Source organism: Hyla sarda, chromosome 13, assembly GCF_029499605.1.
Source record: "Hyla sarda isolate aHylSar1 chromosome 13, aHylSar1.hap1, whole genome shotgun sequence".
NCBI lineage: Eukaryota > Metazoa > Chordata > Amphibia > Anura > Hylidae > Hyla > Hyla sarda.
The window spans coordinates 15,709,217-15,732,319 of NC_079201.1; the positions used below are offsets into that span (position 1 = coordinate 15,709,217).

General features: G+C 44.6%; 1 protein-coding gene across 1 annotated transcript in view; it reads right to left on the reverse strand.

Moving 5' to 3' along the window:
• CTNNBL1 (catenin beta like 1) overlaps positions 1–23,103 on the reverse strand; it is a 35,441-nt gene that overhangs the window by 11,043 nt on the left and 1,295 nt on the right. Inside the window, exons 2-10 of the mRNA XM_056549749.1 lie at positions 15,158–15,328; positions 13,624–13,730; positions 13,393–13,534; positions 12,358–12,453; positions 11,420–11,513; positions 4,676–4,767; positions 2,507–2,579; positions 2,249–2,307; positions 98–246 (exon numbers count right to left, since the gene is read on the reverse strand). Of these exons, the coding sequence (XP_056405724.1) occupies positions 98–246; positions 2,249–2,307; positions 2,507–2,579; positions 4,676–4,767; positions 11,420–11,513; positions 12,358–12,453; positions 13,393–13,534; positions 13,624–13,730; positions 15,158–15,328 (983 nt within the window). The remainder of the gene's footprint in view (positions 1–97; positions 247–2,248; positions 2,308–2,506; positions 2,580–4,675; positions 4,768–11,419; positions 11,514–12,357; positions 12,454–13,392; positions 13,535–13,623; positions 13,731–15,157; positions 15,329–23,103) is intronic.

The following is a 23,103-nucleotide window of genomic DNA, read 5'->3' on the forward strand; positions in this document are numbered from 1 at the left end:
TACCACTTTAGCGTTAATAGAACATGTGTTGAATATCACTATAATATCTTATGGTGCTGCCTGTTATTATAATAGTCTTTAATGGGAAGTGTCTCACCTAAGCATAAGGTTCATGAGCTGCAGTCCTTCCCCCTTCAGGAATCGATCTCTGTTGCTGCTCAGCATTAAACATGAGCACAGGGCATCAAACAGGTTCTCCATCATCTCCTGTTCCTCTGCCGTGCTGGGATCATGCCGCTTAAACACCTAAGAAGTAACAAAATCTTCAGTGAAACGATTAGAATATCAACTAAAGTACATAGCTTTGCCCATACCAATGAGAGTGTCTCCAGCTGTTGCAAAACTATCACTCCCAGCATGCCATGGAGATCCCCGCGATCTCCGGCGACTTACCCCCCACCCTCAGAAACAAGCAGGAGTGACGGCTCGCAAGTCATTCACCACGTACCGTTGTGTATTTCTATTTATTCAGACAGCATGGGTCCCCGATACAAATGGCCGACGGGCTGTTTCACACCGCACTGCTAAGCACCCTGGGCGGTGTGAAACGGCCTGTCGGCCATTTGTATCGGAGACCCATGCTGTCTGAATAAATAGAAATATGCAATGGTACGTGGTGAGCGCCATCTTCCTTTCTATGTAGGAGTGATTACTGTATGGCCAGTGACGCACGGTGTATCTAGCGCCAGTGCCGTTTGGATTCTGCCTTTGGATTGCGCTCGCAAGTGATTGTCGGAGCGGTCTGTCACTCTTGCTCGTCTCTGGTGTTTGGGGGGCGAGGGGGAGTTTGAGTGCTCAAGAGTGAGGTAAATGTAGCGCTGAGGCCAGTGTAATGAAGAAAACTGCGTCCCTGTAGTGGAATGTTACCTAACCCTTTATCCTAATCTCCAATCCTAACCCTTTATCCTAACCCCTAATACTAACCCTTTATCCTAACCCATAATACTAACCCTTTATCCTAACCCCTAATACTAACCCTCTATCCTAATCCTAACCCTTTATCCTAATCTCCAATCCTAACCCTTTATCCTAACCCCTAATACTAACCCTTTATCCTAACCCATAATACTAACCCTTTATCCTAACCCCTAATACTAACCCTCTATCCTAATCCTAACCCTTTATCCTAACCCCTAATACTAACCCTTTATCCTAACCCATAATACTAACCCTTTATCCTAACCCCTAATCCTAACCCTTTATCCTAACCCCTAATACTAACCCTTTATCCTAATCCTAACCCCTAATCCTAACCCTTTATCCTAATCTCCAATCCTAACCCTTTATCCTAACCCCTAATACTTACCCTTTATTCTAATCCTAACCCTTTATCCTAACCCCTTATCCAAATCTCCAATCCTAACCCTTTATCCTAACCCCTTATCCTAACCCCTAATACTAACCCTTTATCCTAATCCTAAACCCTAATACTAACCCTTTATCCTAACCCCTTATCCAAATCTCCAATCCTAACCCTTTATCCTAACCCTTTATCCTAACCCTTTATCCTAACCCTTTATCCTAACCCCTAATCCAAATCTCCAATCCCAACTCTTTATCCTAACCCTTTATCCTAACCCTTTATCCTAACCCTTTATCCTAACCCTTTATCCTAACCCCTAATCCTGACCCATAATCCTGACCCATAATCCTGACCAATAATCCTGACCCATAATCCTTACCCTAACCCCTAATCCTTACCCTTAATCCTGACCCTTACTCCTAACCCTTACCCCTAATCATAACCCTAATCCTAACCCTAACACCTAATCCTACCCCCTAACAGCAATCAGCGCTGAGCTCAGGTCACATTCGGCTATGGGTCACAGTTCTTTTTTACTTCACCCGGGCCTCGTACAGGAGAGGGGAATCCCAGCAGTTGGACCCCTCATGATCAGACACTTATCTCTTATCCTATGGATAAATTATGATCCCCAATGGGGACAAGGACCATAATGCAGAATCTATAAATATTATAAATATTTTAAGTGTCAGTACATGTTTAAAAATTCTATAAAAAAAGCTAAAAACTATATGGCAGTGAGTAGTATGTGAGCAGAAAGATAAGGTGAGTATACGAAAAAATGGAAAGACTATGACTACGTGGGGGTTCGCGGATATTGTAGAAGAGTATGGGTGGCATGGCAGGCAGGTGCGCATTGACATTCTCTTGTAAAAGCTGAGGCAGCAGTCTGCCACCGTAAGCTCGGAGAGATGCCAAGGTGTATGCGGGCAGGGAGGCTCTCACCGATAACTGCTGAAGCAGCACATCTATTCCATCCAGCTCCCCCAGAAGTTCCCGAGTGTCTGAGAGAAAAGAAGATAATGTCAGCAGAGAAGAATAAATCCATCAGCACAGAGGATCAATACACAGTGACAGAGGGCAAGGTGGTACACGAGGCTAAGGAGGGAGGATGGTGGATGGGTAGGGAGGGAGAGACAACCCGATAAGATGGAGGGCAGTCAGCCAAACAATACAGCACTATACAGACCCTAATCCTCTTACCATCGTTGTTCTGTAGAAGAATGGCCAGAATCTCACTGCAGTACAGCTTGTTGGCATCGAATGGTAGCTTGGCCTAGACGCCAGGAGGAAAAATGTGAGGAATTATTGTGCTGGCAGCCACAAGATACACACAATGGGGGGAATTTATCAAACTATTTACAGGGCGTTCACGCCACGTTTCTGCAATACAATTCCCAAATCAGGTTTTTGATGAAAAACTGATTCCTCAAAACCAGACTAAACTGTATCAAAACGTGTGTACAAATTTCAACCCGTAAACGGTTTGAAAAATGATGTCCGGTTGCATCAGTTTTTTTTAAAGAAAAAGCTCCATTCATTTGTATAGGAGCGCCGAAAAGACCCGAGTACAGCACTCGGGCATCATTGGCGCTCCCATAGAAATTAATGTAGGGTGTGACATATAATGGTAGACGACTCACGCTTCTCACTAAGCGTCCCAGAGATCGCAACGGGCTCCAGTGGTTGGACCCCCCCGCGGTCAGCTACTGATCCCTTATCCTGTGCATAGGGGATATGTTAAAGGAACATTATATATATATATATATATATATATATATATATATATATGTGTGTGTGTGTGTATGTATCAACTGGCTCCAGAAGGTTAAACAGATTTGTAAATTACTTCTATTAAAAAATCTTAATCCTTTCAGTACTTATGAGCTGCTGAAGTTGAGTTGTTCTTTTCTGTCCAAGTGCTCTCTGATTACACCTGTCTCGGGAACTGTCCAGAGTAGAAGCAAATCCCCATAGCAAACCTCATCTACTCTGTGAAGTTCCTGAAACAAGCAGAGAGCACTGTTGTCAGACAGAAAAAAAAGAAACCTAACTTCAGTAGCTGATAATTATTGGAAGGATTAAGATTTTTTTAATAGAAGTCATTTACAAATCTGTTTAACTTTCTGGAGCCAGTTGGTATAAAAAATTTTAAAAAAACTAAAATATTTTTTTTTCCCGGAATACCCCTTAAAATTTTCACCAGAGTACTCCTTTAAGTCATGTCCTTTTCTGCAGGACAGGCTGGTGATCGCATGACCCAGTTACAGTAACGGAAGCAGCCGTGTTGGAATTAAACAAAAAGCACTGTGGGGCTAGTAATGGCGAGTGTGCATGATATGGTACATAAAAAGAAACACAAAAAACAAACTGGAGTTTTGTTTTTTTATCCCAGAGCCTCTTTTTGCCAAGACATTTGGGACGTATATGTCCCACGAAAAGTCACATTTGAAAACTGACACTTTTTTGTGTTATAGCGTTTGCTATAGCCAAAAACTGACTGAAAATAAAGACAATAAAATATGAAAAAAAGGCCAAAAAGCAGCTCGATAGCAAGAATTTTGACATTTTTGGTTTGCCCGTAAAATGTAAAAAAAAAAAAAAATTTGAGGCTCAAAAATGGTGTGTGAACATGGCTTTATACCGGTGTTTTCCAACCGGTGTGCCTCCAGCTGCTGCAAAACTAGGGCAGTTGCAGGCAGGGAGCAGTGCTGAGCTTGTTTGTGTCCCGGTTGCAGTTTGAGATTTAGTTTTACATATAATCAGTGATCTCCAAACTGTGGACCTCCAGTTGTTGCAAAACTAAAACTCCCAGCACTTCACTAGTGTGCTGTTCACCAACCTGTATGTTCACTTTCAGGGGATAAGAATCTATCCAGGTCATGTGATCTGTATGCAGGTCATGTGATCTGTATTCACTGCATCGATGCAGGTCATGTGATCTGTTTTCACTGCATCGATGCAGGTCATGTGAGCTGTATTCACTGCATCGATGCAGGTCATATGATCTGTATTCACTGCATCGATGCAGGTCATGTGAACTGTATTCAGTGCATCGATGCAGGTCATGTGATCTGTCTAGCACAGTGTTTCCCAACCAGGATGCCTCCAGCTGTTGCAAAACAACAACTCCCAGCATGCCCGGACAGCCGTTGGCTGTCCGGGCATGCTGGGAGTTGTAGTTTTGCAACAGCTGGAGGCACACTGGTTGGGAAACACTGCTTTACACCTACCTTTAACCTTTTCAGCAGCCACTGAAGCAGTCCTTGTTAACAACGGCTGTCTGGGCCAACGGCTGTCCGGGCATGCTGGGAGTTGTAGTTTTGCAACAGCTGGAGGCACACTGGTTGGGAAACACTGCTTTACACCTACCTTTAACCTTTTCAGCAGCCACTGAAGCAGTCCTTGTTGAGCGGCCTCAGAACAAATCTCGGGACGAAATTCGGTCATGTTTTCGATGATAGCTGCGGAGAGAAGGCGGGCGTTACTTGTGCCGCCTTAAAATCAATAACTTTTCCGCCATCTAATTTCCCGTGTCCAAAGAAACCTTTTACTATAGGACAAGTAATGGGGACAAAATTACACACTGGGAATAAGTGCATTCTAAATCCATTACACGCTCAGTCTGTCTCACTCCCAAATTATTTCCACCCCTGTAGAGGCAGAAATGTCTACTGAGGTGTCCTCCGACCGCGAGCCGGATCAATATAGTCTTATAATCAGTCAGAGACCCTATAATAGCCATGTCTGGGGATCAATTCCCCACCACATACAGTGGTCATCTATGGGGGGGGGGGGGTGGTCTTTTCAATGATAATGTACATTATGCGTAATGTATGGAGGACAAAAATAGGTCATGGGAAATCTGGTCGGCGTAAGGAGTAGTGATGAGCGGCAGGGGTCATATTCGAATTCGCGATATTTCGCGAATATATTGACAATAATTTATTCTATATTCGCGAAATTCGCATATTCGCTATGTTCGTTCACTTTTTTTTCCATGAAAATTTTTCGCATGGAAAAAAATAAAAAAGTGAACGAACATAATGAATATGTGAATTTTGCCAATATAGGACGAATAATCGTCAATATATTCGCGAAATATAGCGAATTCAAATATGGCCCCTGCTGCTCATCACTACTCCTTACGCCGACCAGATTTTCCATGACCTATTCGCATCAAAATTTGCATGTGAAAAAAAAACAAGAAAAGCGAAAATTTGCATAAAAAATTTGCATGTGAAAAAAAAAAAAAAAAAAGAAAAGCGAAAATTCGCATGGAAAATGTGCCTATAAAATTCACGTGAAAAAAAACAAACAAGAAAAAGCAAAAATTCACATGGAAAATTCGCATAAAAATTCGCATGTGAAGAAAAAAAAAAGGTCAAATTCGCATGGAAATTTTGCAGAAAAATTCACGTGATAACAAAAAAAAAAAGAAAAGCGAAAATTCGCATAGAAAATTTGCATAAAAATTTGCTTGTGAAAAAAACAAAACAAAGAAAAAAATATTATTCATCATTATGGATATATAGCACTATATTCTAAATATACGCAAAATCACGAATTGCCGATATTCGCAATAAAAATTCGCATTACGAATATTCGTGCTCAACAATAGTAAGGAGGTGTCTTCTATAGGGGATGGTCTGTGTAAGGAGGTGGTCTTCTATAGGGGATGGTCTGTGTAAGGAGGTGGTCTTCTATAGGGGATGGTCTGTGTAAGGAGGTGTCTTCTATAGGGGATGGTCTGTGTAAGGAGGTGGTCTTCTATAGGGGATGGTAGGTGTAAGGAGGTGGTCTTCTATAAGGGATGGTCTGTGTAAGGAGGTGGTCTTCTATAGGGGATGGTAGGTGTAAGGAGGTGGTCTTCTATAGGGGATGGTCTGTGTAAGGAGGTGGTCTTCTATAGGGGATGGTCTGTGTAAGGAGGTGGTCTTCTATAAGGGATGGTCTGTGTAAGGAGGTGGTCTTCTATAGGGGATGGTAGGTGTAAGGAGGTGGTCTTCTATAAGGGATGGTCAGTGTAAGGAGGTGGTCTTCTATAGGGGATGGTCTGTGTAAGGAGGTGTCTTCTATAGGGGATGGTCTGTGTAAGGAGGTGGTCTTCTATAGGGGATGGTCTGTGTAAGGAGGTGGTCTTCTATAAGGGATGGTCTGTGTAAGGAGGTGGTCTTCTATAGGGGATGGTCTGTGTAAGGAGGTGTCTTCTATAGGGGATGGTCTGTGTAAGGAGGTAGTCTTCTATAGGGGATGGTCTGTGTAAGGAGGTGGTCTTCTATAAGGGATGGTCTGTGTAAGGAGGTGGTCTTCTATAAGGGATGGTCTGTGTAAGGAGGTGGTCTTCTATAAGGGATGGTCGGTGTAAGGAGGTGTCTTCTATAGGGGATGGTCTGTGTAAGGAGGTGGTCTTCTATAGGGAATGGTCTGTGTAAGGAGGTGGTCTTCTATAAGGGATGGTCTGTGTAAGGAGGTGGTCTTCTATAGGGAATGGTCTGTGTAAGGAGGTGGTCTTCTATAAGGGATGGTCTGTGTAAGGAGGTGGTCTTCTATAGGGAATGGTCTGTGTAAGGAGGTGGTCTTCTATAAGGGATGGTCTGTGTAAGGAGGTGGTCTTCTATAGGGGATGGTCTGTGTAAGGAGGTGGTCTTCTATAAGGGATGGTAGGTGTAAGGAGGTGGTCTTCTATAGGGGATGGTCTGTGTAAGGAGGAGGTCTTCTATAAGGGATGGTCAGTGTAAGGAGGTGGTCTTCTATAAGGGATGGTCTGTGTAAGGAGGTGGTCTTCTATAGGGGATGGTCTGTGTAAGGAGGAGGTCTTCTATAGGGGATGGTCAGTGTAAGGAGGTGGTCTTCTATAAGGGATGGTCTGTGTAAGGAGGTGGTCTTCTATAAGGGATGGTCTGTGTAAGGAGGTGGTCTTCTATAAGGGATGGTCGGTGTAAGGAGGTGGTCTCCTATAGGGGATGGTCTGTGTAAGGAGGTGGTTTTCTATAAGGGATGGTCGGTGTAAGGAGGTGGTCTTCTATAAGGGATGGTCTGTGTAAGGAGGTGGTCTTCTATAAGGGATGGTCAGTGTAAGGAGGTGTCTTCTATAAGGGATGGTCAGTGTAAGGAGGTGTCTTCTATAAGGGATGGTCGGTGTAAGGAGGTGGTCTTCTATAGGGGATGGTCTGTGTAAGGAGGTGGTCTTCTATAGGGGATGGTAGGTGTAAGGAGGTGGTCTTCTATAAGGGATGGTCTGTGTAAGGAGGTGGTCTTCTATAAGGGATGGTCTGTGTAAGGAGGTGGTCTTCTATAAGGGATGGTCTGTGTAAGGAGGTGGTCTTCTATAGGGGATGGTCTGTGTAAGGAGGTGGTCTTCTATAGGGGATGGTCTGTGTAAGGAGGTGGTCTTCTATAAGGGATGGTCTGTGTAAGGAGGTGGTCTTCTATAAGGGATGGTCTGTGTAAGGAGGTGGTCTTCTATAAGGGATGGTCTGTGTAAGGAGGTGTCTTCTATAAGGGATGGTCGGTGTAAGGGGGTGGTCTTCTATAGGGGATGGTCGGTGTAAGGAGGAGGTCTTCTATAGGGGATGGTCGGTGTAAGGAGGTGTCTTCTATAGGGGATGGTCGGTGTAAGGAGGTGGTCTTCTATAAGGGATGGTCTGTGTAAGGAGGTGGTCTTCTATAGGGGATGGTCTGTGTAAGGAGGTGTCTTCTATAGGGGATGGTCTGTGTAAGGAGGTGGTCTTCTATAAGGGATGGTCTGTGTAAGGAGGTGGTCTTCTATAAGGGATGGTCTGTGTAAGGAGGTGGTCTTCTATAAGGGATGGTCAGTGTAAGGAGGTGGTCTTCTATAGGGGATGGTCTGTGTAAGGAGGTGTCTTCTATAAGGGATGGTAGGTGTAAGGAGGTGGTCTTCTATAAGGGATGGTCTGTGTAAGGAGGTGGTCTTCTATAAGGGATGGTCTGTGTAAGGAGGTGGTCTTCTATAGGGGATGGTCTGTGTAAGGAGGTGGTCTTCTATAGGGGATGGTCTGTGTAAGGAGGTGTCTTCTATAAGGGATGGTCTGTGTAAGGAGGTGATCTTCTCTAAGGGATGGTCTGTGTAAGGAGGTGGTCTTCTATAAGGGATGGTAGGTGTAAGGAGGTGGTCTTCTATAAGGGATGGTAGGTGTAAGGAGGTGGTCTTCTATAAGGGATGGTCAGTGTAAGGAGGTGGTCTTCTATAGGGGATGGTCTGTGTAAGGAGGTGTCTTCTATAGGGGATGGTCTGTGTAAGGAGGTGTCTTCTATAAGGGATGGTAGGTGTAAGGAGGCGGTCTTCTATAAGGGATGGTCGGTGTAAGGAGGTGGTCTTCTATAGGGGATGGTCAGTGTAGGAGGTGGTCTTCTATAGGGGATGGTCTGTGTAAGGAGGTGTCTTCTATAGGGGATGGTCTGTGTAAGGAGGTGGTCTTCTATAGGGGATGGTCTGTGTAAGGAGGTGGTCTTCTATAAAGGATGGTCAGTGTAAGGAGGTGGTCTTCTATAAGGGATGGTCTGTGTAAGGAGGTGGTCTTCTATAAGGGATGGTCTGTGTAAGGAGGTGGTCTTCTATAAGGGATGGTCTGTGTAAGGAGGTGGTCTTCTATAAGGGATGGTCTGTGTAAGGAGGTGGTCTTCTATAGGGGATGGTCGGTGTAAGGAGGTGGTCTTCTATAGGGGATGGTCTGTGTAAGGAGGTGGTCTTCTATAGGGGATGGTCTGTGTAAGGAGGTGGTCTTCTATAGGGGATGGTCTGTGTAAGGAGGTGGTCTTCTATAAGGGATGGTCTGTGTAAGGAGGTGGTCTCCTATAGGGGATGGTCTGTGTAAGGAGGTGGTCTTCTATAGGGGATGGTCTGTGTAAGGAGGTGGTCTTCTATAGGGGATGGTCTGTGTAAGGAGGTGTCTTCTATAAGGGATGGTCTGTGTAAGGAGGTGGTCTTCTATAGGGGATGGTCTGTGTAAGGAGGTGGTCTTCTATAGGGGATGGTCTGTGTAAGGAGGTGGTCTTCTATAGGGGATGGTCTGTGTAAGGAGGTGGTCTTCTATAAAGGATGGTCAGTGTAAGGAGGTGTCTTCTATAAGGGATGGTCTGTGTAAGGAGGTGGTCTTCTATAGGGGATGGTCTGTGTAAGGAGGTGGTCTTCTATAGGGGATGGTCTGTGTAAGGAGGTGGTCTTCTATAAGGGATGGTCGGTGTAAGGAGGTGGTCTTCTATAGGGGATGGTCTGTGTAAGGAGGTGGTCTTCTATAAGGGATGGTCTGTGTAAGGAGGTGGTCTTCTATAGGGGATGGTCTGTGTAAGGAGGTGGTCTTCTATAAGGGATGGTCTGTGTAAGGAGGTGGTCTTCTATAAGGGATGGTCTGTGTAAGGAGGTGGTCTTCTATAGGGGATGGTCTGTGTAAGGAGGTGATCTTCTATAGGGGATGGTCTGTGTAAGGAGGTGGTCTTCTATAAGGGATGGTCGGTGTAAGGAGGTGGTCTTCTATAAGGGATGGTCGGTGTAAGGAGGTGGTCTTCTATAAGGGATGGTCGGTGTAAGGAGGTGATCTTCTATAGGGGATGGTCTGTGTAAGGAGGTGGTCTTCTATAAGGGATGGTCAGTGTAACGAGGTGGTCTTCTATAGGGGATGGTCGGTGTAAGGAGGTGTCTTCTATAAGGGATGGTCTGTGTAAGGAGGTGTCTTCTATAAGGGATGGTCTGTGTAAGGAGGTGGTCTTCTATAGGGGATGGTCTGTGTAAGGAGGTGGTCTTCTATAGGGGATGGTCTGTGTAAGGAGGTGATCTTCTATAAGGGATGGTCTGTGTAAGGAGGTGGTCTTCTATAAGGGATGGTCTGTGTAAGGAGGTGGTCTTCTATAGGGGATGGTCTGTGTAAGGAGGTGGTCTTCTATAGGGGATGGTCTGTGTAAGGAGGTGGTCTTCTATAGGGGATGGTCTGTGTAAGGAGGTGGTCTTCTATAGGGGATGGTCTGTGTATGGAGGTGGTCTTCTATAGGGGATGGTCTGTGTAAGGAGGTGGTCTTCTATAGGGGATGGTCTGGAGTAAAGAGTTGGTCTTCTATAGGGGATGGTCTGTGTAAGGAGGTGGTCTTCTATAGGGGATGGTCGGTGTAAGGAGGTGGTCTTCTATAGGGGATGGTCGGTGTAAGGAGGTGGTCTTCTATAAGGGATGGTCGGTGTAAGGAGGTGGTCTTCTATAAGGGATGGTCTGTGTAAGGAGGTGGTCTTCTATAGGGGATGGTCTGTGTAAGGAGGTGGTCTTCTATAAGGGATGTCTGTGTAAGGAGGTGGTCTTCTATAGGGGATGGTCTGTGTAAGGAGGTGGTCTTCTATAAGGGATGGTCGGTGTAAGGAGGTGGTCTTCTATAGGGGATGGTCTGTGTAAGGAGGTGGTCTCCTATAAGGGATGGTCTGTGTAAGGAGGTGGTCTTCTATAGGGGATGGTCTGTGTAAGGAGGTGGTCTCCTATAAGGGATGGTCTGTGTAAGGAGGTGGTCTTCTCAAAGAGGAGGTATTTTAGAGTTTTCTCGCTATATTATTTAAAGGGGAACTCCGCCCCTAGACATCTTATCCCCTATCCAAAGAATAGGGGATAAGATGTCTGATCGGGAGGGTGCCGCCGACGGGAACCCCCACGATCTCTCCTGCAGTACCATGTCATCTGCTGCACGAAGTAAACTTCGCTTTGTGCCTGATGACGGGCGATACAGGGGCCGGAGTATCGTGACATCACGACATGATGAAAAGTAAAGCCAAAAGTAGGTGTGCTGTACTACTAGATTTGGGGGGTGGCGCTTGATAAATAAGTATAACATATATCAGTGATCTCCAAACTGTGGACCTCCAGCTGTTGCAAAACTACAACTCCCAGCATGCCCGGACAGCCAACGGCTGTCCGGGCATGCTGGGAGTTGTAGTTTTGCAACAGCTGGAGGTCCACAGTTTGGAGACCACTGACAATTTTTCAATATTCCTATTTGGTTTTCAGGACATCTAGGCGTCTGGCTCGTCGCATGGCGCAGCTTTGACAAGCGTGCCGTATTAGCCGACCGCCTGTGCGTTCATCACCCGAACAGATTATTTTTTTTACTCCGTAGCCATACCGAGAGAATTGTGCACGCCATCTGCTTCCTCCTTCACCGTTTCGTCAAGACGATCCAGGTTCTGCACCAAGAGGGCGATCACCTGTCCTTCCACCTGAGGAATAGCGGAACAGGATACGGTATTAAAGGGGTATCAACAAAGGGTTTCAAATCACCTAGTGCCAGAAAGTTATACAGAATTGTAAATTACTTCGATTTAAGAATCTTAATCCTTCCAGTACTTATCAGCTGCTGTATGCTCCAGAGAAAGTTGTGTAGTTCTTTCCAGTTTGACCAAAGTGCTCTCTGCTGACACCTCTGTCCGTGTCAGGAACTGTCCAAATGCCTATAGCAGTTCCTGACACAGGCAGAGGTGTCAGCAGAGAGAACTGTGGTCAGACTGGAAAGAACTACACAACTTCCTCTGGAGCATATAGCAGCTGATAAGTACTGGAAGGATTAAGATTTTTATATAGAAGCCATTTCAATTCTGTTTAACTTTCTGGCACCAGCTGGTTTGAAAATATTTTTTTTCCACCGGAGTACCCCTTTAATAGAAAGTTTGACATTGCCGATAAACAACCGAAGGTCTATTTTAAGGGGTACTCCGGTGGAAAACTTTTTTTTAATCATTATTAGAAAGTTAAACAGATTTGTAAATAACTTCTATTAAAAATCCTTAATCCTTCCAGTACTTATTAGCGGCTGTATACTACAGGGGAAATTCTTTTCTATTCGGATTTCTTTTCTGTGTGACCACAGTGCTCTCTGCTGACACCTCTGTCCATTTTAGGAAATGTCCAGAGCAGCTTATGTTTTCTATGAGGATTTTCTCCTGCTCTGGACAGTTCCTGAGAAAAAAAAAATCCCAAAAATACAAATCTGTTTAACTTTCTGGCATCAGTTAATACAAAAAAAAAAAAAGAGAAGTTTTCCACCAGAGTACCCCTTTAACTTACCAGTGCGTCGATAAGGACCTGGGCCCCCTCCTCGCTCTCGTGTAGGGTGTCTATATCTGTCAGCTCTTGCAGCAGGTCAACCACAGCAATACATACATGTAACATGCTAAGGAAAGATGTTCTGCAGTGATGGTCATGGGCAATATATAATCACACGCCAGGGGATCATTTAATTAAAGGGGTACTCCAGTGGAATTTTTTTTTTTTTTTTTTTTTATAAATCAACTGGTGCCATAAAGTTAAAAAGATTTTTAAATGACTTCTATTAAAAAATCTTTACCCATCCAGTATTTTTTAGCAGCTGTACGCTACAGAGGAAATTATTTTCTTTTTGAATTTCTTTTTTTGTCACGACCACAGTGCTCTCTGCTGACCTCTGCTGTCCATTTTAGGAACTGTTCCGAGCAGCATATGTTATGCTATGGGGATTTTCTCCTGCTCTGGACAGTTCTTAAAATGGACAGCAGAGAGCACTGTGCTCGTGACAGAAGAGAACTCCAAAAAGAAAAGCATTTCCTCTGTAGTAGTCAGCCGCTAATAAGTACTGGAAGGAGTAAGATTTCTTTAATAGAAGCAATTTACAAATCTGTTTAGCTTTCTGGCACCAGTTGATTTAAAAAATATAAAAAAATAAATAAAAAATTGGTTTCCACCGGAGTACCCCTTTTAATACAGTTTAAAGCGGTGATCTCCAACCTTTGGCTCTCCAGCTGTTGCAAAACTACAGCTCCCAGCATGCTCGGTAAGCTGTTAGCTTTCTGGCACCAGTTGATAAAAAAAAAAAAAAAAAAAAAAAAAAAAAAGTACTTTAAAGGGGTACTCCGCCCCTAGACATCTTATCCCCTATTCCCACATCGCCAGTCATACAGTACGGAGCGAAGTTCAGGATGTCTGGGGTGCCGCAGCCGAGATCGCAGGGGTCCCCAGTGATCAGACATCTTATCCCCTTTCCTTTGGATAGGGCATAAGATGTCTAGGGGCAGAGTACCCCTTTAAAAAAAAAAAAAAAAAAAGAATCCTTCTATGCAATAGGATATCAGAGTTATCATGGCCCAGCAATCCAAGCAGAGACTGCACGGCATTAAGCTCCACCAGCAGGTGATATAGATCCGGTATGGTGGCGATTACGTGCATCTCCTGGATGATGTCGTTCAGGTCCAGCTCGGACTCCATGAACCTGAGAAGAGAAGACGAGGGTGAGAGGGGTCGGCACGTATAGGCCGAGTTACGGGGATCACAGCAGACAGTGACAAAACGTTCTCTCACTTTTCGGGGTTGTCGGGGAATTTAATCCGCAGCTCCTGGTTCTTGTAGGATCTTTTCTCGAAGGCCAGGATCATCTTTTTCACCGCACCTTCATCCAGGGGCTCCGCCTAAAAAATAATAGGCACATTAAATGACAGTCACACTAGTTGAGTGATCTCTTACCTGTGGCTCTCCAGCTGTTGCAAAACTACAACTCCCAGCATGCCCGGACAGCCGCTGGCTGTCCGGGCATGCTGGGAGTTGTAGTTTTGCAACCGCTGAAGAACGAAAAGGTTGGAGATCACAGCTAGAGATTAGCGAATTTACAGTAAATTCGATTCGTCACGAACTTCTCGGCTCGGCAGTTGATGACTTTTCCTGCATAAATTAGTTCAGCTTTCCGGTGCTCCCGTGGGCTGGAAAAGGTGGATACAGTCCTAGGAGACTCTTTCCTAGGAATGTATCCACCTTTTCCAGCCCACGGGAGCACCGGAAAGCTGAACTAATTTATGCAGGATAAGTCATCAACTGCCGAGCCGAGAAGTTCGTGACGAATCGAATTAACTGTAAATTCGCTCATCTCTAAGCACAGCTTTAACTGTATTAAAAGGGTCCGGTGGAAAAGGTTTTTTTAAATCAACTGGTGCCAGAAAGTTAAACAGATTTGTCAATTGCTTCTATTAAGAAATCTTAATCCTTCTAGTACTTATTAGCTGCTGAATACTACAGAGGAAATTATTTAAATTTTTGGAACACAGAGCTTCCTGCTGGCATCATGACCATGGTGCTCTCTGCTGACATCTCTGTCAGTGTCAGGAACTGTCAAGAGTAGCAAAGGTTTGCAACGGGGATTTTCTCCTGCTCTCAACAGTTCCTGATACGGGCATCAAGTGTCAGCAGAGAGCACTGTGGACAAGACAAAAAAGAAATTCAAAAAGAAAAGAATTTCCTCTGTAGCGTACAGCTGCTAAAAAGTACTGCAAGGGTAAAGATTTTTTAATAGAAGTCATTTACAAATCTGTTTTAACTTTCTGGCACCAGTTGATTTAGAAACATTTTTTTTTTTCCCATCGGAGTACCCCTTTAAACAGTCCATACACATTGGCCCAATTGCTCATACAAATGCACTCGCAACTTGTCTGAGCATGCATGTCTCCTACAGAGAGGGGAATAACACTAGCTCACTTGAACATGCTGTTAGTTGGAGCTTTGAAAACCTGATCGTCAGATATCGACGTCAGTGTTTCCCAACCAAGGTGCCTCCAGCTGTTGCAGAAAAACAACTCCCAGCATGCCTGGACAGCCGTTTCCAGTGGAGTACCCCTTTAATACAGAGAGGGGAATAACACAATGTCACTTTAACATGCTGTGAGTTGTGGTTTTCCAAAAGCTGGAGAGCCGCAGCGACAATTTTTAAAACTGTCTATTGTGACGCAAAAAGTGTCAAAAAGTCAATAAATTTGGCGCAGGGAGGCCCATCGGGTTATAGCTCTGAGGTGCAATTTGTTTAGTAAACATCCTCCAATGTTCAGTAAATAAAATACACAATACTCACATCGTCCTCATCACCAGCTCCCCCTCCGTCAGCGGTGCCCAGTGCCGTCCTCTCATCGTCTGGTCCAGCCCGATCCTCATCACGGTACCGGTTCCGAGCACCCCTCTCTTTTCTTTGGGGTTTCGAATCATCTGGATCGTCGTCTCTCCCTCTTTTGGTTCCTCTGTCAGGCTGAGAAGGAAGAAAACAAAGGAGTCAATGCAAGTATGAAAGGCGTATAGAGGTAAGAGGCGGGGAAGAAACTCAGTTCCGAACGCTGGAGTCAGGAGCTTGTGACGTCATAGCCCTGCCCCCTCATGACATCATACCCCGCCCCCTCAATGCAAGTCTAAGGGAGGGGGCTGGATAGTCCGGATGGTGGATAAGCAGCCCCAAACAAGTTCCAAAGATATTCAAGCTGTCCTGCAGGCTCAGGGAGCATCAGTGTCAGCGTGAGCTATTAGTCGACATTTAAATGAAATGAAACGCTATGGAGGAGACCCAGGAGGACCCCACTATGGAGGAGACCCAGGAGGACCTCACTATGGAGGAGACCCAGGAGGACCCCACTATGGAGGAAACCAGGAGGACCCCACTGCTGACACAGAGACATAAAAAAACAAGACTACATTTTGCCAAAATGAACTTGAGTAACCAAAATCCTTCTGGGAAAATGTCTTGTGGACAGATGAGACCAAGATAGAGCTTTTTGGTAAAGCACATCATTCTACTGTTTACCGAAAACGGAATGAGGCCTAGAAAGAAAAGAACACAGTACCTACAGTGAAATATGGTGGAGGTCAATGATGTTTTGGGGATGTTTTGCTGCCTCTGGCACTGGGGGTCTTGAATGTGTACAAGACATCATGAAATCTGAGGATTACCAATGGATTTTGGGTTGCACTGTACAGCCCAGTGTCAGAAAGCTGGGTTTGTGTCTGAGATCTTGGGTCTTCCAGCAGGACAATGACCCCAAACATACGTCAAAAAGCCCCAGAAATGGATGGCAACAAAGCGCTGGAGAGTTCTGAAGTGGCAGCAATGAGTCCAGATCTAAATCCCATTTATCACCTGTGGAGAGATCTTATAATTACTGTTGGGAAAAGGCGCCTTCCAATAAGAGAGACCTGGAGCAGTTTGTAAAGGAAGAGTGGTCCAACATTCCCGCTGAGAGGTGTAAGAAGCTTATTGATGGTTATAAGAAGCCACTGATTTCAGTTATTTTCTCCAAAGGGTGTGAAACCAAATATTAAGTTAAGGGCGCCAATAATTTTGTCCAGACCATTTTTGGAGTTTGGTGACATTTTGTCCAATTTGCTTTTTTTCCTCCCTTTTTTGGTTTAGTTCCAATACACACAAAGGGAATAAACATGTGTATAGCAAAACCTGTGTTACTGCAATCCTTTTCTGTGAGAAATACTTCATTTTCTAGAAAAATTTCAGGGATGCCAACATGACTGTATGTCATCTGCTCAGCTCCTCCTGCTCTATAACATGATACCTGCAGATTGTTTTGTATATATACGGTATATATCATCTGCTCAGCTCCTCCTGCTCTATAACATGATACTTGCAGATTGTACTGTATTATGTATATATATCATCTGCTCAGCTCCTCCTGCTCTATAACATTATACTTGCAGATTGTACTGTATTGTATATATCATCTGCTCAGCTCCTCCTGCTCTATAACATGTTACCTGCAGATTGTACTGTATTGTATATATCATCTGCTCAGCTCCTCCTGCTCTATAACATGATACCTGCAGATTGTACTGTATTGTATATATCATCTGCTCAGCTCCTCCTGCTCTATAACATGATACCTGCAGATTGTACTGTATTCTATATATCATCTGCTCAGCTCCTCCTGCTCTATAACATGATACCTGCAGATTGTACTGTATTGTATATATATCATCTGCTCAGCTCCTCCTGCTCTATAATATGTTACCTGCAGATTGTACTGTATTGTATATATATCATCTGCTCAGCTCCTCCTGCTCTATAATATGTTACCTGCAGATTGTACTGTATTGTATATATATCATCTGCTCAGCTCCTCCTGCTCTATAACATGATACCTGCAGATTGTACTGTATTGTATATATCATCTGCTCAGCTCCTCCTGCTCTATAACCTGATACCTGCAGATTGTACTGTATTGTATATATCATCTGCTCAGCTCCTCCTGCTCTATAACATGATACCTGCGGATTGTACTGTATTGTATATATCATCTGCTCAGCTCCTCCTGCTCTATAACCTGATACCTGCAGATGATACTGTATTGTATATATCATCTGCTCAGCTCCTCCTGCTCTATAACATGATACCTGCAGATTGTATTTTTAAAGTTACAGGTTCCCTTTAACAACTCTTCCCCATAGTGTCTCTAGGTCTATAATATAGATAGTCAGGGACACTAACAAAACCTTTGTAAGTGATTCGGATTAGACTTCAATTTATATGCATTTGTCCGGGCGGAACTAATGCAATCTGTGTGATATCTATGCATACATCACATTGTTATGCCCGGCACATATACCTCTATTTTGGAGATCAGACAAACATCAAACGGTTCGATACCGCAGCGCCGAAAAAAAATAAAAAAAACGAAAAAACTGTTTAATATTCCACTCGCCCCTGACTAACAAAGTCTTACGCTAAATGCAAGCGATCAGATGTGCGGCGTGGGGTTACGGAGCAGGACCGGGCTTGTTCTGGATGCAAAATGGTAATTTGTCAATTAATAATTCATGGCCCTCGTCTGAGCGTTTACTAATCGTGGCCCCGCCAGCGTACACCGCCGCACGCCTCCAGGACTGGGATTTGGTGTGTAAGTGGATCCCTTCTGTCCGCTCAGCTCTCAGCTCCGGGGCCAATTTATGGGGTTTAATTAAAATTATTAATTACAAAGCACGAAAGGAACAATTTTTATCTTACGGAGACAGCGGGGAAGACAGATTCGGAGAATTTGCGCAACAGATGATAGGCCGCTGCTCTGGCTTCTCTGGGTCTGTATGCCCCCCGACCCCCATCAGCAATAAACTCGGAAAGGTTAATATGACAACCTGTAGTTTACAGCTTTTTTTTTGGTACCCCAGGTGAAATCATTAAGCATTAAATAGTCACGAGACGGCGGCGGCGGTGGAACAAGACACTAGAACTAATAGTTCACATACGGCATTGCCTGAAATAAAGAAATAACACTCCTTTTTCTCACTAACACTTTCTTTTTTCGGGCTGAAGGACTGTAAACACTTACGAGGTCGGTGATGAAGTGCGACCGCGTGCGAAACCCGAATATCCCCTTAGGTCACACACAGACACTGGGATAAGGGGGTGTTGGAAGAAGGGGGGTTTCACATAGAAAGCTTCTGTCTTCTCTTCTGAAAGCCAGCACCAGTGTTTCCTAACCAGAGTGCCTCCAGCTGTTGCAAAACAACAACTCCCAGCATGCCCGGACAGCCGTTGGCTGTCCGGGCATGCAGGGAGTTGTAGTTTTGCAACAGGGAGTTGTAAATTGCAACAGCTGGAGGCTCATTGGTTGGGAAACATCAGGCTAGAAGGATTTTTGGCTTACTATAAGGCATGGGGGGGAGAACGGTACAGAAGAATGCATTAACATTAGCATAATCATAAGTCGTCACGCCCCCTCCCATAGACTTGCATTGGGGGGGGGGGGATTGACGTCAAGAGGGGGCAATGATGTCACAAGCTCCCGGCTCCAGCGTTCGGAAGAGTTTGTTCCAAACGCTGAGCAGTGGAGTACCTCTTTAAATTCCCAGTGTGAACATACCCTATGGATACACAAAGTCTAGAGCCTCCAGTGGGGTCGCATGACAAAAAAATAAATAAAATGGGGTCAGTGAGTACTTGAAAAAGGTACGAGTTCTGGGGAAATCCCTTTAGGCCACTCATTCCCTGTATTACCCTGGTTGCCCGTCTTTGAACCCTCTCCAGCTCCACTGTATCTTACTTGTACACTGGTGCCCAGTACTGTACACAGTATTCTATGTGTGGTCTGACCAGTACTGTGCACAGTATTCTATGTGTGGTCTGACCAGTACTGTACACAGTATTCTATGTGTGGTCTGACCAGTACTGTACACAGTATTCTATGTGTGGTCTGACAAGTACTGTACACAGTATTCCATGTGTGGTCTGATCAGTACTGTACACAGTATTCTATGTGTGGTCTGACCAGTACTGTACACAGTATTCTATGTGTGGTCTGACCAGTACTGTACACAGTATTCTATGTGTGGTCTGATCAGTACTGTACACAGTATTCTATGTGTGGTCTGACAAGTACTGTACACAGTATTCTATGTGTGGTCTGACCAGTACTGTACACAGTATTCTATGTGTGGTCTGACCAGTACTGTACACAGTATTCTATGTGTGGTCTGATCAGTACTGTACACAGTATTCTATGTGTGGTCTGACCAGTACTGTACACAGTATTCTATGTGTGGTCTGACCAGTACTGTACACAGTATTCTATGTGTGGTCTGATCAGTACTGTACACAGTATTCTATGTGTGGTCTGACCAGTACTGTGCACAGTATTCTATGTGTGGTCTGACCAGTACTGTGCACAGTATTCTATGTGTGGTCTGACCAGTACTGTACACAGTATTCTATGTGTGGTCTGGCCAGTACTGTACACAGTATTCTATGTGTGGTCTGACCAGTACTGTGCACAGTATCCCATGTGTGGTCTGACCAGTACTGTGCACAGTATCCCATGTGTGGCCTGACCAGTACTGTAAACAGTATTCCATGTGTGGCCTGACCAGTACTGTACACAATATTCCATGTGTGGCCTGACCAGTACTGTACACAGTATTCCATGTGTGGTCTGACCAGTACTGTACACAGTATTCCATGTGTGGTCTGACCAGTACTGTACACAGTATTCCATGTGTGGTCTGACCAGTACTGTGCACAGTATTCTATGTGTGGTCTGACCAGTACTGTGCACAGTATTCTATGTGTGGTCTGACCAGTACTGTGCACAGTATTCTATGTGTGGTCTGACCAGTACTGTGCACAGTATTCTATGTGTGGTCTGACCAGTACTGTACACAGTATTCTATGTGTGGTCTGACCAGTACTGTACACAGTATTCTATGTGTGGTCTGACCAGTACTGTACACAGTATTCTATGTGTGGTCTGACCAGTACTGTACACAGTATTCTATGTGTGGTCTGACCAGTACTGTACACAGTATCCTATGTGTGGTCTGACCAGTACTGTGCACAGTATCCTATGTGTGGTCTGACCAGTACTGTGCACAGTATCCTATGTGTGGTCTGACCAGTACTGTGCACAGTATTCCATGTGTGGCCTGACCAGTACTGTACACAGTATTCCATGTGTGGCCTGACCAGTACTGTACACAGTATTCCATGTGTGGCCTGACCAGTACTGTACACAGTATTCCATGTGTGGCCTGACCAGTACTGTACACAGTATTCCATGTGTGGTCTGACCAGTACTGTACACAGTATTCCATGTGTGGTCTGACCAGTACTGTACACAGTATTCCATGTGTGGTCTGACCAGTACTGTACACAGTATTCCATGTGTGGTCTGACCAGTACTGTGCACAGTATTCTATGTGTGGTCTGACCAGTACTGTACACAGTATTCTATGTGTGGTCTGACCAGTACTGTACACAGTATTCTATGTGTGGTCTGACCAGTACTGTACACAGTATTCTATGTGTGGTCTGACCAGTACTGTACACAGTATTCTATGTGTGGTCTGACCAGTACTGTGCACAGTATTCTATGTGTGGTCTGACCAGTACTGTGCACAGTATTCTATGTGTGGTCTGACCAGTACTGTACACAGTATTCTATGTGTGGTCTGACCAGTACTGTACACAGTATTCTATGTGTGGTCTGACCAGTACTGTACACAGTATTCTATGTGTGGTCTGACCAGTGCTGTACACAGTATTCTATGTGTGGTCTGACCAGTACTGTACACAGTATTCTATGTGTGGTCTGACCAGTACTGTACACAGTATTCTATGTGTGGTCTGACCAGTACTGTACACAGTATTCTATGTGTGGTCTGACCAGTACTGTGCACAGTATCCTATGTGTGGTCTGACCAGTACTGTACACAGTATTCTATGTGTGGTCTGACCAGTGATTTGTACAGCGGTAGAATTATTTCCTTGTGGTGCCCATCTATGTCCCTTTTGATGCCCCCCATGATTTTATTTGCCTTGGCAGCAGCGTCATGATTCTGGGTGGTACTGTCCAACCTCGTTATTTTCAGGTTCTTTGGCTCCTCCAGACTGTTAGAAGTGGTTGGAAAAGTAAAAAAAAAGGCTGAAGCAGGGAAGTTACGCAATTTGCCTAACTCCCACTGACTTTAACGGGAATGGCCCAAACACTGTAGCCCCACCAGCACTCTGTTGACCAAACTCCAGGAGTCGCTTGCATGGCCCCTCTGATGTCTCAAAGCAGTTCCTGTAGCACAGGTGTTCTCCACCATAAGGGGATTTTAGTACGTACCTGGCAGACAGTAATGGACACGCTTAGGAAGGATCTGCGCTTGTCTTGGGGCTAAATGGCTATGTTGTGAGATTACCATAACACTGTGGCTAGCTTTTTGTGAACTGGTATTTCCTGTTAGAATTTTCTTTTTTTTTTATTACTACAAATCGCACAATTCCATTTTCCTCCCTCCCATACATCACCCACCCCACCCATTGAAACAAAAATGAGCTGCATCCATTCAAAAGACCTGTGATTTTCAATCAGGGTGCCTACAGCTGTTGCATTATGAATGATCTGAGAAAAGGCGTCACTGAGCGGCTTTACGGGTCTTATACACGATCAGGACAGAGAGAGACATTTTTAAGGATATAGAAGAGAGGAATGAAAGGAGAACATGATAGAAATGAGAAGAAATTAGACCAATCACTGGACCTGATGAAGAGAGGGTCCCTCCCCTCGAAACGCGTAGTCCTAGCGCTTTTTTTCTGAATAAATTTTACTGGTTTTTCTACTACTCAATGGTCCTAGTATATCCTTTCTGAACCGACTTCCTTCCTTGGTAATTACGGGAGAAGCGCCGACTGGAGCCCCTTTCACACCCACATATATGGATCCTTCTTCATTTTGCCTGACTGACCTGAGACGCACTCCGGACGGGATAGCTCCTGGCTGCACCCCGGCTGATTACCCTTAAAACGGGCGAGAGGCTCTTATAGGTGTTGTAACATCCCCAGGTGAGCAGATTGCGACCACCTATCATTGCTCTTCTACCAGCACATTGCTGCGCAATTTTTTTCTGTCTTTTTTTTTCTCTCACTCGATACTGATATCATGGCATGCGTCGTGGGAGCGCAACTGGTGGTCCAGTGAAGTGTGTCACCAAACTATGGACGTCTACAAAGGGTGACGCTAACATGAAAAGTTTTGACAGCTCTGTTTTAGGGGATAAGTTTCTGATGGCGGAGGGACACGACCGCTGACCCAGCTCTTCGTGAACCCTGGAGCTGCAGACGACATCCATTCATTTCTATGGGATGAGATACCCGAGTACCACCTGGAGCAGAATGCCATTCATCATAATGGGATTCTATTGCTGTTCGCACACTATGTAACTTCCATGGCGGATCTTTCAACACAGATTCCACCGAAAAGGGCTGCAGAGGTTAATTCTGTTTACAAATTCTGCACAAAATTAAAGGGGTTATCCAGGAAAAAACTTTATCTCAACTGGCTCCAGAAAGTTAAACAGATTTGTAAATTACTTCCATTTAAAAAAAATCTTAATCCTTTCAGTACTTATGATGTGCTGAAGTTGAGTTGTTCTTTTCTCTCTAAGTGCTCTCTGATGACATGTGTCTCGGGAACTGTCTAGAGTAGAAGCAAATCCCCATAGCAAACCTCTTATGCTCTGTGCAGTTCCCGAGACAAGCAGAGATGTCAG